Source organism: Cydia pomonella, chromosome 12 (assembly GCF_033807575.1).
Source record: "Cydia pomonella isolate Wapato2018A chromosome 12, ilCydPomo1, whole genome shotgun sequence".
Classification (NCBI taxonomy): domain Eukaryota; kingdom Metazoa; phylum Arthropoda; class Insecta; order Lepidoptera; family Tortricidae; genus Cydia; species Cydia pomonella.
The window spans coordinates 13,467,995-13,483,853 of record NC_084714.1 but is presented as its reverse complement, the minus strand read 5'-3'; the positions used below and the strand labels follow the sequence as shown (position 1 = coordinate 13,483,853).

At 41.1% G+C, this 15,859-nt stretch overlaps 1 protein-coding gene across 1 annotated transcript; it reads left to right on the top strand.

Annotated features, from left to right (window-relative positions):
- The first annotated feature begins 643 nt into the window (after positions 1-643).
- On the top strand, positions 644-15,675 carry LOC133523659 (sodium-coupled monocarboxylate transporter 2-like). The gene is made up of 10 exons (XM_061859336.1): positions 644-1,059; positions 1,746-1,870; positions 2,389-2,541; positions 3,258-3,477; positions 3,967-4,237; positions 5,538-5,626; positions 6,987-7,095; positions 7,693-7,854; positions 14,673-14,854; positions 15,235-15,675. Exons 1-10 carry the CDS (start codon positions 863-865, stop codon positions 15,530-15,532), a joined length of 1,806 nt encoding a protein of 601 aa, XP_061715320.1. The 5' UTR covers positions 644-862; the 3' UTR covers positions 15,533-15,675.
- The last annotated feature ends 184 nt before the right edge of the window (positions 15,676-15,859 follow it).

Sequence of the window (15,859 nt, the reverse complement as noted above, 5' to 3'; positions counted from 1 at the left end):
ACAGTTATACATCACAATAAATGCGCTAAACTGGAGCTTGGAGTAACCAGTTTGTTGGCGCGCTACGTTCAAATCTCACTTAATATTAAGGTAAATGTTTATATAAAAAAAGACAAAAAAAAGCTACTTATATGCATGCCAACTTTCGTACTTTCTGCCGAATGGGACCATACATAGCTAGAATAGAAACAAGAGAATAAAGTTTCATACTTACTTTCTGATACGTAACCCTCCATTACCTACCAAATGCATATTTGTGGACAATATTGTTATTTGGAAGTATAATATTAACACATATAGTTTTCCAGGTTGCAAATAATAATAATTACTCAGTTTTAATCACATTGCTACATAAAATCTAGCAACTATCTTCACAATCTCAATGACATTAATTGGCATTACGGTTTTATTTGTTTAAATATTATTTGCCGTAATATTACACTACCGTGAATTAAATAACAACGTAGAATAAGCCTCAAGATAGTGTTATTTGCTTCCATTTTGTATTCAGTAAAAACTATTGCTGTGTTCTCAATTTCTTTGCTACAAAAGTTACTTACATTAGTTTACTTTTAAAACATACATTGAAACTTTCACTTTTGTTTTTTTTAGAAGATTATAATATTTTTATGGTCTATTATAATCTTCTTTAGATAACTCATTCTAAATAGAGTAGGCTTCGATGTAACTCGTATGTTTTGGCACGCAGTAAACAGCAAACTGTAGTGTATTTGCCGTAAGATTGAAGAGAAATCCAGCTTTATCTCTTATATCTGCTTTATTAGGTATTGTTAGACGCACTGATAATAACTATTTGAACCGGGACGTTTTACAAGAAACACGTTAGTCAGTGTAAGCAAAAATGAAAAACAGTACCTTAGCGTCCCCTATTTATTTCAATGTAGCTGAATACGGCCTGTTTGGTATAATTTTGGGTGGAATCGTGGCAATTATTATATATTTTAATCTTGTTAATAGAAAAAATAAGACAGTGGCCGGGTTTCTGTTTGGCGGTAAAAATATGTCGATCTTCTCCGTTTCGTTAGCTCTTATTGCAAGGTAAGTTTTTAACATCACAAGTTATTTAACTTAACTTCTTGAGACCTAGAAGTAAAGATACATATTATTATATTTAGATCTACTCAATAAAATTTCCAAATAATTTTTGGAATATACCTGTAGGTACCTGCAAAAATGTGTACGCGATTAAATGTATAAATCGCAAACCCAAAGCCTTAAGCCATTTTTTCCAGTCAACTATTGGAACTAGACTGAGCAGGAAATTTATGTTATGCATTAATTTATCTACATAAATTACATACTTAAATTGTTTTATTTTAAATTCAATGTTAAATTATCTTGAAAGAAATCAAGAATCACGGCTTTGCGCCAAATAGGACACGCATTTAAGTTAAAAATACAGCACAAACATTTTCGTAATTTATCACGCCTATATTATATTATTTATTATTTATCATAAGATTGGTTTCAACATTTGAAGGTTTATTCAGGTCTAAGCCATTCTTAAAAGTCTTACAAAATATCCCAACGTTTATCGCACATGTATACTTGTTTACTGTTTTTAAATGAACTGTTTCTTCTTCGTTCCGTACAATATTCGATTTATCATTGACTCCATTATAACTATTATAAGACTAAAACATTGCTACCTCTGTAATTCTTCGCAAAGTCAAGCTATTATTTCTTTTCCATCTTTCTATTAACATCTCACATATTATTTCCAGCCACCTAACAAGTATCACATTGCTCGGCGTGCCTGTAGAGATATACTTGAGGGGCACACAATACTGGGCATCGGCGCTGTCCCTTATCTTAGTGACTATCCTAACAGCTGTGATATATTTACCAGGTAAATAATTAATGTTTGATTCATGTCTGCATCGTGCAATGTTTAGTTTTTGGAAAATATTTGAATAGTCGAAACGCTGCAATATGTGTAATTATGTGAATTTGCCGAAGCCAATGCTTATATTTAGGATAGTAAATTGTTACCCAAAGGTTAAGTGTCGACCATTTTAGTCGTGACACGAAAAACGAATGAACAAGATTGGTTGCGACTGACCGGTGAATGGATGAGTGATCGAAAGGTCATAATGTCTTCTTTTTTAATTTCTAAAACTGTGTGACGATGCAGTATGTCGAAAAACGGACTAGGTACATGGTAATTAAATCTGGAGGATGCAATATTGAAGTAAAATTTAGAGAGAAAAAAAGTAGTAAAAACTGTAGTTAAATGTGTAATGCGGGCATTTTGGTTTGATAATACAAAAACGGTGTTTGTTTATAGACTATTTTCTACTGTTAAATGTTCCTGTACCCCTATCAGTTATCCAATTAGTACCTACCCTAACCTTATTTTCTTCTCAGTTTTCCATCGACTGCAACTGTCATCAAGCTTCGAATACTTGGAAATAAGGTTCTCCACACACACGCGCACCATCGCTGCAGTGTTGTTCGTTGTCAGCAAACTAATGCTTTTGCCAATAGTGCCTTACGTTCCGATGTTGGCGTTTAGATTAGGTGAGTTATTCTTTAGATAAGATACTGGACCTACTCAGTCAAGCCGGTTAGTTGTGACAACAAGGAATCTACTTTCTTGAGCTCATTAAAAGAACAAACTCGGTAACTGCACACTTCTGAATACAGTTTTAGGTGAAAAGGTTCATAGCGAAAGAACTATGAACAAGGATTATGTAGTTCCTCCTCTACATGCTTAGTAAACAACGGCAAACACCGAATACCAAACAACAAACACGAACGTGTGGATAGGTATTTGTCGGTGATCAGCGTCGGTATCCGTTTTTGCAGAAATCAAACGGAAATATTCGCCAAACATGTTTGCAATGTATCCAAATGCCAAGCCTGGGGATGCCGTGTTTGTGTTGGGTGATTGTGGTCAGTATTTGGCACGTGTTTGGTGTTTGTGGCATAGCTTATACTCCATTCCATAAATGATTTTGAGCAAAGACACGAACTATTGTTGACTTCTCATATTCAATCGGCTTAAGCAATGAAAGTACTTTGTCATTTTTGCACATAGTCAATGGCACCTTAATCTATTAATCAAAATATTTGCGGAACAATCATATTTCTTAATGCTTTCCATTAACGATTATAGCAAAATTTAACACCTAATGATTTGATAATTTAAAACCTTTGTAATAAGTGTACAAAGGAGGAATTCAAACTATACCGAAATCAAGAGGACCCTTTAGTGATTATATGATCGTTTTTAGTTACAGACCCTCTAGCAGGCCGCGCGACCGCTGTAGTTTGCGTCCTCTGCGCGACGTTCACAGCGGTAGGCGGCCTTCAAGCTATAGTCAGCATCGGGATGCTGACGTTCTGCCTATCATTGGCTGGTACAGCGCTGCCAGCTGGGTTAGCACTGTTGCCAATAGGGATAAAGAGGATGTGGGAGATTGCTAGTCATGGTGACCGGTTGGTGTTGTATGAGTAAGTGATTAGGTACTCGTTTACTTTGAATAATTATTATTATTTTCATCAAGTCTCAAATAGTCCTTACACCCTAGCGGGTGCCACCTCTGCGTACGTCTCATAACACGGCACGGCAAGGGCAGCATCCGCTCAATGAACCCCTTACATTTCTACTGTTGGCCTTGGGCAAAGCATGCCTCCTAAAGGTCCGAAACACCATTATTCCGTGATGGGAAAAACATACAAAATAATAATTACAAGCATAACGCATAGTGGTCCAATAATCTTGCAAACACTTCCATACAGTGTGTACGAGTATATATGTTACAACGTTCTTTTCATGATGTTCAAGACGATTGAAAGTCTACAAGCTGTTAGTCAGCATTAAAATGCTGACTTTTTTCGTGTTGTTGGACTAGTATGACGCATTATAGAGAGTAAAATTATTAGCAACATCATACCATTACCCCTATCTCTTTATCTAGGTATTTTATTCGTTTATTTCAGTCCCGACCCCGAACTGGCGCACCACACGTCTTTCCTAACAGTGACTCTGGCCCTAAGCACAAACTGGCTCTGGAAGGTAGCCCTCAGCCAGTCATCTCTGCAGAAACTCCAGGCAGTACCGTCAATAGCCAAAGCCAGGATTTGTCTGGCGATTTCCTGCTTAGGAGTTATTTTGATGAAACTGCTGTCATGTCTGCTTGGGCTTGCCCTCTATGCCTGGTTTGCGGGCTGTGACCCTTTATTGTCTGGACAGATTAAAAAACATGAGCAGGTAATTCAATTATTTCTGCATAACTCGTTGAAGATTGCTTTGAATGAATAAAATCATTATCTAAATTCATTATCTGCATCAGACTAATCAGAGTTACTTCGATTGGTGATTGATCACTCTTACGTCATATACATTTTGCATAAAATTTGTAATATAAAGCACTAAATACAAAAAGATAAAACAAGCAAAGAATTGTTCTCACCTGAGGGCCAGCAAGCCATTTTTTGGTACAGGTGACCTCTGATCTGTTGCGACAGAACGTTGCGTATCATAGGTACGCCAAAACCACATAAACAGAATATTTACACCATACAAAACTTTATTAATTATAAAATATTTTATTAAATAAAAATTGTCCGAGAATATGTAACATATTTCATAGAAGTCGCATCACTGATTTGACATTCGTGACTTTTTTCCTCTCTCTGAACAACTTTTTGTTAGAAAAGGTTAATAAACAAACATAAGCTTTGGTCTTTGATAATATAGGGAGTATTACTGCAATGTTATGCCGCCAGAGTGCAGCACTGGCACATATTGGCAATTTGGCACATACTTATAAATATTATGCCTTAACTTAAACAGTGTTTTGAGAAGTTTTTCTATGTCATTGATGCATTAAGGCGGTTTGTTTACTGCCGCCTGTCGTGAAAAGCGAAAATCGAAATTTCATTTATGTGCTTCTCTATCGCTCGAATACGCTAGAGTGATAGAGACGCAGATAACGAAATTTATATTTTTGTGTTTCGCGGTAGGCCCTCAGTATGTGCTAGTGGCGCTCTCTACGCAGAGTTTTGCATAATATTCCCTACTTTAAAAAATCACTAGATGTCACTACCTTGTAATGTTTTGAAATTTTAATTTTACGGTCATAAGGTGCGACCAGACCGCAGCTTAAAAAACGGTCACGATACGGAATCGCAGTGACGCGTCGTATGCGTACTGTTTTTGACGCATGCTCCCCACACCGCTGCTTAAAAAACGGTAACGGTACGGAATCGCAGTGACGTGCTTCACGCGAATCTTTTTTGTTCGCAAAACAGTTGCGTCTTTTACGTCACCGGTGTGGTGTCTGCCATAAGATCTCCGTGTAATATTTTTTGCGATTTTTACGCAGATCAATTTACGGTGCGTCAGCGTATTTTAAGCAGCGGTGTGGGGAGCCATGCGTCAAAAACGGTACGCATACGACGCGTCACTGTGATTCCGAATCGTGACCGTTTTTTAAGCTGCGGTCTAGTCGCACCTCTATGTTATTAAGTTTTTACATACCTACATTGCATTAACTTTCACATTTCAGCTGGTACCACAATTTTTACACAGCTTATCAAGCATGTTTCCTGGAATATGTGGTATTTTTATCATCGCCATTTTCAGCGCCACTACGGGGTAAGAATATATAAAAAAATAATCGTTACCCTAGACTAATTTGAATTATTTGATATCGATTGAAATCTTCACAATGCTCAGACATTATTTCAAGTAAACGCGTTTATTTATTTACAGTACATATGGTGCTACTTTACCGCACTAGTGCGAAAATTAGCATATTACGTTACTGTATCGAACATTTAAAGGGCCATATGTACTGTAAATCGTTGTACGACACATGTGCGAATAAGTAATTCGCAAGTCGTGTCGATTTAAAACACTCCCTTCGGTCGTGTTTTAATTTATCGCCACTCGTTTCGAATTCCCTATTTTTCGCACTTGTATCGTAATTGTATTAATGCACTATTCGCCAACAAACTGTCTACAGTTTGGCGAAAAAGTATGTATACCTACCACTTAAGTTTTCTATTGAAATAAAATAATAATAATAAAAAAATACTTTTACCAGAGGTTAAAGGGGCACACTGATTACCAGTTCGCCGGACGATATCGGCCTATCAGTTATTTTGCAGAAAGAAAAGCTGACAATCGCGAATTGTTAGGCTGATACCGTCCGGCGAACTGGTAATGTGTGGTAGTGGGCCCTTTAAGAAAGACGTAAAGTTAATAAATTAAAAAGGAACAAAAGATGTCACGCGTTGATTAAAATTTTGCTGCTCAAATCCCTCTGCTACATCATTAGCTATTTTATACTAAAAGTATACTGCTATGGTATGCAGGGTAACGATATATCATTGAAAAAAAAAAATGAAAATTAGACATGCTTTCGTGATTTTTAGGGTTCCGTACCCAAACAGTAAAACGGGACCCTATTACTAAGACTTCGCTGTCGGTCCGTCCGTCCGTCCGTCCGTCTGTCACCAGGCTGTATCTCATGAACCGTGATAGCTAGACAGTTGAAATTTTCACAGATGATGATGTATTTCTGTTACCGCTATAACAACAAATACTAAAAAGTACGGAACCCTCGGTGGGCGAGTCCGACTCGCACTTGTCCGGTTTTTTTTTCTATCCAACCAACTTTAACCTTTTATGGTTTTTCTGAGAGTGTGCCCTTCTAAATATATATAGTCTAGTCTCCGATATTTTTTTTCAAGGCATTTGCTCTTGATTAAACCATTTATAAATTTCATATAAAAACTACAATTTTGCATTCGGCCCCTCTTAAGACGTGATGTCACGCCTATGGCAATAGGATTAGGGCAAAAGCGGGTACCAGAAATACGAACCTTACGAATTACCCATACACGTACGTACGCACATACGTACGCACTCACGCCCGCACACACACACACACACACACCCATCACCGACGATATAGAGAATGGTTTTAAATGACACTCATTTCTGTTTTCAGGTGTATTGCCTCGATAATAAACTCAGTATCGGGGGTCCTTTTTGAAGAATTTATTAGACCTTGGATGCCACAGAGCACGAGTGAACTAGCCTGCTGTAAAATTATGAAGGTAATTGGATAAAGTTTACATCAACATCTTAAGCTGCGGGAGTTTTTCAGGTCTTGTTTATCAACATAAACACTTGACACACAACACTCACGATGTGTGGTTTATCAAACGTCAAAACATTTTGCTAGTAAATTTGATCAGCAAATAAATAGGTACCTACTGATTACTCTGAAAAAATATGATCTCAGTTTTATTGGCAGAGCCGAGTTAACACGAAGCACGAAGAAGTGACTCCGTTTCACATTGAGAAAAAAGTGCTCATAGGTACACGGAGTACCTACTACCTACTTTATTTTGTACAAACGCCTAATTTAGTTTACATTCTCTCCAGTTGCTCCCCAAATACGATGGGACATAATTATTCACTGCATCTGCAATTACTATTGAAGAAAACGGGACTTAATCGCGTATTAAAATCTATTTTAAAATACGGAGCCCCAATTACCTCAAAATCTGGTGGTCTCAAAGAAAGGCTACTTAAACATTGTTTAACATTTAACACTCACATATAACTTCAACCATGCTGACTATGCCCTCTTTAGCCATCTCTTTAACTACCTTACCTTAGTACAAATCTTTTATAAACTGTGTTTTCAGCTCCTCTGCGTTTTAGTAGGGGCGTACTGCGCAAGCGTGGTGTGGTGCACGCGAGAGCTGGATCGGCTGCAACACGTAGCTTTCGGAGTGACAGGTGTCACTGCCGGCACTCTGTTGGGGCTGTTTACTCTGGGAATTATTTTCTCCAGAGCGAATTGTTCTGTGAGTATGCTTGTTTCGTTTTTCATCTTGGCGCACAAGACGTTATTTCGTTTTACATCTTGCCAAAAAAACATTAAAACGAATAAGTTTTTTTTATTTACTAATTAATTTTACAAGTTTTCAGTAATACTTTTTCTATTTTTTTTTTACGCTTTATGTCTACCGTCTCCAATTCTTCCTCAATTGCTCAAAGGTTAACTGGAAGAGATCCCTTAAAGGGATAAGTTCGCCGTTGTACTAATGAAGTGTTTTATTTCCTGTTTTTCATTTGTGTACAATAAAGAGTTTTACTACTACTACTACTTTAATGTCTGTCAATAGGTACCTATGTAGTAACTAAGCCACTTAGTGGCAGCATCGCAGCCAAAAAGGCGTATTTTACTGAGTTATTTATTACAGAAACAATTTTTTACAAGTATGGTCAGTATCTCTAAAACAAAACCGATTTCATAAAACTATGTAGGTATGACATTTTAGTCTCTAAATGCGCCCAAGAATACACCTTTAAAATCTGTCGGGTTATTCGAGCCCACGGTGTATAAAATGCTGCATTCAACTAACCAGGTGTATATTTCGCTAAAGTAAGAAGATGACAAAAGTCATTGTGAGAATTAATTACTTTGTCTCTTTTCTTTCAGTGTTTGTTTCTTATTATTATTACAATGCCAGTAATTATTAGCAAATACCAGACCCCCGTAACAAACAAAAACATAATGACAATTAATATCAGCGCCATCTTCTCGTTACAAACAGTTTTATTTAGGCAACAAGCATGGCGCTCACTGTGCGCGTTATACTTGGAGTTGTTTTTGTTGTGGGTACTGAACTCTGCTTCATAGATGGCAGCTCTAGTAACAAAACTGACTTGGGAATATATAATATGGTATAATTTTCTATTTTCAATTTCAAAAAGATGTTATATGGAAATAAGGGCAATAACGCCAATTGCCTACAATAGAAGAAAATAGCTATCTTACAATGCAACAGGTACTCCAAGTAAAGTGCAAAGAGAATTTGAAAAAAAAATCTCTTTGGTAGTGTGGGGACATATATACATACTTAAACATATACATCGACTGACGTCGTGTCCGTTATAGAAACAGTGAAATTGTTCTGATAAGAACAGTTTATAGATCGATCGATTGACACTCTGCGGTTAAGCAGAGAAACGGTGACGTTTGCTCTAACAAGAGCAGTTTTATGTTGCCCTGACAAGGGCAGTTTATGCATATGCGGAGCCTGCAGCATCCTCTTCGTGTCTTCTACCAGCGAGTATCAAGCAGCGGAGCGGGACACGGCGCACCGACGACACGATGTGCACCCTACGGAGGCCGGCCGAGAAAAGGACGGGAACGTTGGCTCGCTTTATTTTATAGGCGCGCGCGAATGCCGCGCAACCTCGCGCCCGCGCACCTCACCCCGCGCGTCCCGCGCGGCTACTATTATTTATCACGCTCTTTCCTGTATATAGATCTCTTTCTTACATTTCTCTAATTTTGTATAAATTACGCGCATTTTTGTAAATAAATTCATTCAATCTTGTACATAGCTAAAAACGTCTTTCACTCCAAGAACCTTCTGATACCTGCCTACATGGTACCTACATCACCATAGTGGTGACCACCGACTGAGCAGAAGAAATCAAGCAAGAAGCGTTCCAGATCAAAACTACGCTCGAGGACCTCGCGCTGCTCGCCGATAAAATGATGGAGCACACGCCATCATCATCGAACCAAATCGCCGCAGTCGCTCCTCCCGCCGTCATACCACCTTCGTTACCACCGCCACTACCTCAACCAACTGCGTCAGCTCTCGACACGCAATACCTCATCGGCGAAATAAGAAGACTCTCACTCGAAGTCGCCGAGCTTCGCTCGAGACCGCGTGAAAACTACAATCAACGCTACAGCCGCTCAAGCAGACGATTTCCATCACGTACCCGTAACAACTCTCAATCGCAAGATCGAAGACCGCGTAGCCCAAGAAACTCACCACTGCCGTACTGCCATTACCATCGACGTTTCGGCATGGACGCACAGAAATGCGCACAACCGTGCAGCTTCAAGCCGATCCCGCCATCATCACCAGCGTCGGAAAACTAAATGTAACGCTGGCTGCGGCGGAAACCGGCGTTACCACCAAATCCCACCGCCTCTTCGTACGAGACCGAACCAGCAAACTCGTCTTCTTGGTAGACACCGGCGCGAACATCTCCGTTCTACCAAGGACACCCGGCACGAAGGCGCAACCACTTCCATTTCAACTCTACGCCGCTAATAACACCGTCATTCCTACCTATGGCGAGAAGACGCTAGAACTCGATCTCAACCTACGCCGACCATTCCGGTGGAAATTCATCATCGCTGCAGTTTCGAAACCCATCATCGGCGCAGATCTCCTGGACTACCACCACATCGTCGTGGACATCACCAAGAGAAGATTGATCGACGGCAAGACCCTACTGTACACTAACGCACAGCTCTGTACTGACGCTAACATACCTACCGTGCGCAGTATAGACGTGCAACAGTCGTACCACAACATTCTTGCCGACTACCCTGGTACCACTCGCCTAACATCCATGAAACTCAGCCCGAAACACAACGTCGAACACTTCATTGAAACAACTGGACCACCACTTCACTGCAGACCACGTCCAATCGCACCGCACCGCTACGAACTCGTGAAGAAGGAATTTGCCAACATGATGGAGCAGGGCCTATGCAGACCAAGCAAAAGCCCTTGGGCATCACCTCTTCACGTGGTACCTAAGAAGAACGGCGAATTACGTGTGTGTGGAGATTACCGACGGCTTAACGCAATCACTAAGCCCGACCGCTACCCAATCCCACGCATACGTGATTTTACCTACCAACTCGCCGGCAAACAAATATTCTCAACATTGGACCTCAACCGCGCATACCAGCAACTACCAATAGCAGAGCAAGATGTCGAGAAGAGCGCCATCATAACACCATTCGGCCTATTCGAATTTCCGAGAATGTGCCCCGGACTCAAAAACTGCGGACAGACGTTTCAACGCTTTATTCACGAAGTACTACGCGACCTTGACTTCGTGTTCCCATTCGTCGACGACCTACTTGTTGCATCGGCCGACGAAAAAAACACACGAGCAACACCTACGCGCCGTACTACGCCGACTCGAAGACTACGGCATAACAATCAACCCGTCGAAATGCGTATTCGGTCAGCCATCGGTCAAATTCTTGGGCTACGAAGTCAGCAAAGATGGCATACGACCGCCTACCGAAAAAGTGCAAACAATCATCGACTACCCTAAGCCGAAAAACATCGACGAACTTCGAAGATTTCTCGGCATGTTGAATTTTTACCGCGAAAACATCAAAAACGCCGCACAGATTCAAGCACCGCTCTGCAAATACCTACACAATGCGAAGAAGCGCGACAAGACAGAAATCAGCTGGGACAACGAAGCCGACGAAGCATTCAACGCGTGCAAAGTGAGCATACAAAACGCCGCCTTGCTCGCGCACCCCTCCCACCACGCACCGCTAGCAATCTTCTGTGACGCAAGCGACAAAGCCGCGGGAGCTTCGTTAAACCAATTCGTCAACGACGCTTGGCAACCACTTGGCTATTTTTCCAAGAAATTCTCCGACGCCCAGACTAGATACAGCACTTTCGACCGTGAGCTACTCGCTATCTACCTAAGTACGAAGCACTTCAGAAAAATGTTCGAAGGAAGAGAATTGATCATATTCACCGACCACAAACCGCTTACATACGCATTTACGAAAACAAGTACAAACAACGAGTCACCGCGCCGCACTCGTCAGCTGTTGTATATTAGTGAATTTACAACCGATATACGACACATTCCTGGAACCCAAAATGCCGCTGCCGACGCCCTATCTCGCATCGAAGCCATCTCCTGTCCATCTTCGATCGACTACAAACTACTGGCAGAAGCGCAAGAGCGAGATAGCAACACAATCAAAACACTCGCACAGCAAGATAACTTAATAATAAAACAAGTTGAAATTCCCGGAACTACCTACAAACTATTCTGCGAAACATCAACGCCGCACTTACGACCTTACGTACCAGAAGAGTATCGCCGTGCCGCTTTCAACGCAGTACATAACATCAGTCATCCCGGAATCAAAACGTCACGAAAACTCGTCGCACAACGCTACTTTTGGCCCGGCCTAAATGCCGATGTAGGCAAATGGGCAAAAGTATGCGTACACTGCCAACGCGCCAAGATTCAACGACACACTTCAAGCCCTCTTTCAAGTTTCCCGCCAACTACAAGGTTCGAACATATACACATCGACCTTGTAGGACCTCTACCTACGGCCGCCAGTGGACATCGCTACTTACTCACAATGATCGATCGCGCAACTAGATGGCCCGAAGCGATACCTTTATGCGAGATCACCGCCGAAGACGTCGCCAAAGCACTATACGAAGGCTGGATTTCCCGCTTCGGCTGCCCCGCTACGATCACGACCGATCAAGGTCGGCAATTCGAAAGTCGAGTATTTGCGTCACTCACACGCCTACTCGGCATCGAAAGAACCCGTTCAACGCCGTACCACCCTGAATCGAACGCTATGATAGAACGTTTCCATAGAAGTCTCAAGGCCGCACTCAAAGCTAGACTACAAAGCGAGAAGTCATGGATCGACACAATACCTAGTGTTCTACTTGGACTACGAGCCGCACTACGAACAGACACCGGTGTAAGCCCAGCCCTACTCACTTACGGCTGCAGTGTACGATTACCCGGCGAACTATTATTACCTACGCGCGATGACGTCACCATGGACTCCGAATTCGTCGAGAAACTTCGAGCGACACTACAAAGCCTAACACCGATATCAACGATCCCACATAGCACCAAGAGGCCTATATTCGTCCACCGTGACCTTCAAACCTGCGAACAAGTATTCGTACGAGTCGACGCTGTAAAGAAGCCGTTACAAGCACCTTACGACGGACCCTACCGAGTACTAAAACGCAACGATAAAGTATTCACCCTGCAGCTACCTAACCGCCAGATGAACATTTCGATCGACCGCCTAAAACCCGCATTTATCATCGCCGACACCGAGCAAGATATACCTACATCTACGAGCGCAACAGATATACCTACAACTACAAGTTCAACGACCGCAACGAACATACCTACGACAACATCGAGTACTACGCAACCTACGCTATCACCGAGTTTACCGACATCACAAGACACCAAAAACGACAACAACAACAACCAACAACAGAAAAAAGGCATCCTGAAAAGAAGAAACGGACCCGACACAACCACGACCACTCAAGTAAGCACAAGCACAACACGCCGAGGCCGCACTATTCGCCTGCCGGTACGCTTCGCTTGAGAGGGAGCCTGTGGGGACATATATACATACTTAAACATATACATCGACTGACGTCGTGTCCGTTATAGAAACAGTGAAATTGTTCTGATAAGAACAGTTTATAGATCGATCGATTGACACTCTGCGGTTAAGCAGAGAAACGGTGACGTTTGCTCTAACAAGAGCAGTTTTATGTTGCCCTGACAAGGGCAGTTTATGCATATGCGGAGCCTGCAGCATCCTCTTCGTGTCTTCTACCAGCGAGTATCAAGCAGCGGAGCGGGACACGGCGCACCGACGACACGATGTGCACCCTACGGAGGCCGGCCGAGAAAAGGACGGGAACGTTGGCTCGCTTTATTTTATAGGCGCGCGCGAATGCCGCGGCCACGCGCCGCAACCTCGCGCCCGCGCACCTCACCCCGCGCGTCCCGCGCGGCTACTATTATTTATCACGCTCTTTCCTGTATATAGATCTCTTTCTTACATTTCTCTAATTTTGTATAAATTACGCGCATTTTTGTAAATAAATTCATTCAATCTTGTACATAGCTAAAAACGTCTTTCACTCCAAGAACCTTCTGATACCTGCCTACATGGTACCTACATCACCATAGTAGTGTCAAGTGGACCGATGAATAGGTAATATTCTGTTAGGTCAAAATATCGGCCAAGTTCGTTCGGACCAGGCATAATGACCGCCTAGAACTATTATTACTAGTCTTTGGTCTGGTCGTGTCTGGTGGTCGTGGGTTCGAATTCTAATTCCTACAATGTCTGTCATTTGTTTTAAACATATGTATCAAAGAGAATTTGTAATAGAGGTGGATTGTCAAAGAAAACTTTGTAGCCACAGTAAATGTACTGCCATCTTCCGACACATTAATAAAACTTTTAGAACACCATTTGGCTGATATGTGTTAAATTAGTAAAATATCAAAAAGCGGCGGTAAGGATTAAAGTCAAATGGCGTTCTAAAAGTGTTAATCATGTGTCAAAAGATGGCAGTAAATTTACTGTGGCTACAAATATTTTTTTGACAACCCATGATTATTTCAAATTCTCTTCTATCTAAGCGGTCTTGACATTTGATGTGGATGTACATGCCTCACAGGTGTGCGGGAGACATCGCTATACGTGCACAGCGCTGTTTTTGCAGAGCGGCGGCATGCACCTAATTAATAGATTACAATGATTGGTATTAATGATCATATAACATTAGTTTATCTGGATCGGGATTCTATTTGGTTAACCTATGAAAACCGATGACAATACAATAATTATGATAGCATCCGGCTGATCCGATGATAGAGACCGAAGGTGACTAATTGACTTTTTTTTACCTAATTCTTAGAGTCAATGTATTTAAGTATATGCTCCTAAAAAGAAAAGTACAGTTAGTAATGGCAATCAAAACAACATTTAAGGACAAAAAATGTAATTTTATATAAATTTCAGGGCGCGCTAAGCGGCTGCCTGCTGAGCCTGCTGCTCTGCGGTTGGCTCCTCATCGGAGCAGAGAATGCCCTCGCCTCGGGGGCGTTGACCTTTCAAGGGAAGCATCTAGCTACCACGGGGTGCGGCAAAGTCAACTTTACGCACACTTTAGTTAATCTTACCAGTAGCTTGCCTAGTGCCGCGTAAGTACATGTTTCAATCATATATTATTTTGTTTGGTTGTCTGCATTTTCCATATAAGTCATATGGTGGTAATATAAAAACTGGATAAGTGCGAGTCAGACTCGCCCACCGATGGTTCCGTTCTTTTTAGTATTTGTTGTTATAGCGTCAACAGAAATACAACATCTTTGAAATTATCAACTGTCTAACTATCACGGTTCACAGCCTGGTGACAGATGGACAGACAAACAGAAGATTGAGAAGATAAGGATGGGAAGATTTCTAAATGATCTGTAGCGCTCATTTAAAAAGTTTAAAATTCTTTTTTTGTAGGTATCTCAAAAGTAATAATTCCAGTTCCATTTTCATATTCATAATACTCTGTATATTATGATTTCAGAAACCATATACCTACAAAACCGCTTCAGTCACTCTTCAAAATCTCCTTCACCTACTGTCCATTTGCTGGTGTGATGTCAGTACTCCTCATCGGAGTGCCAATGAGCTATCTCACAGGAAAATCAAGAACCGAATCCATAAACCCTGACGTCTTCTGCCCACTTACACAGAGTTTCCTACACAAATCACAAATGAGGAGTCCAACGGAATCATTAGAAGTCAGGCCGCCAGACACACAAGAAGTCTATGAAGCTCTAGACGAAGCATTAAAACAATTGAAAGACGTTATTGACCGATAAAAAAATGAACATCGTTAAAAGGTATAGAAGGTGAAAATTTGCTATAGGCGAGTTATTTTAATCTGTAATTCGTTCGTCCGAGGTGTAACATAGTGCTTTTCACGACTACTGGGAAGAAAGAAATTAAAGTTTTCAAATTAAAACATATTTTATTTCAACCTTTTCACTTTGATCACTAGCGACCGTGATTCTGTTTAAAAAAAGTTGATATTTGGTAATATCATCTCCACGAAACATTTGCAAGGAGGTCGTCAGAGATGGCAAGAAAATTAAAAAAGTCCATATACGAGTAAATATACCGTTTAGCGACAGGACCCAAGGGCCAAG

Bases quoted from the DNA above. Each gene is read 5' to 3' on its own strand.
- LOC133523659 (XM_061859336.1), top strand. From the start codon at position 863: ATGAAAAACAGTACCTTAGCGTCCCCTATTTATTTCAATGTAGCTGAA. The intron at 4,238-5,537 runs GTAATTCAATTA...TTCACATTTCAG, and splicing joins AGATTAAAAAACATGAGCAG to CTGGTACCACAATTTTTACA. The intron at 14,855-15,234 runs GTAAGTACATGT...TTATGATTTCAG, and splicing joins AGTAGCTTGCCTAGTGCCGC to AAACCATATACCTACAAAAC.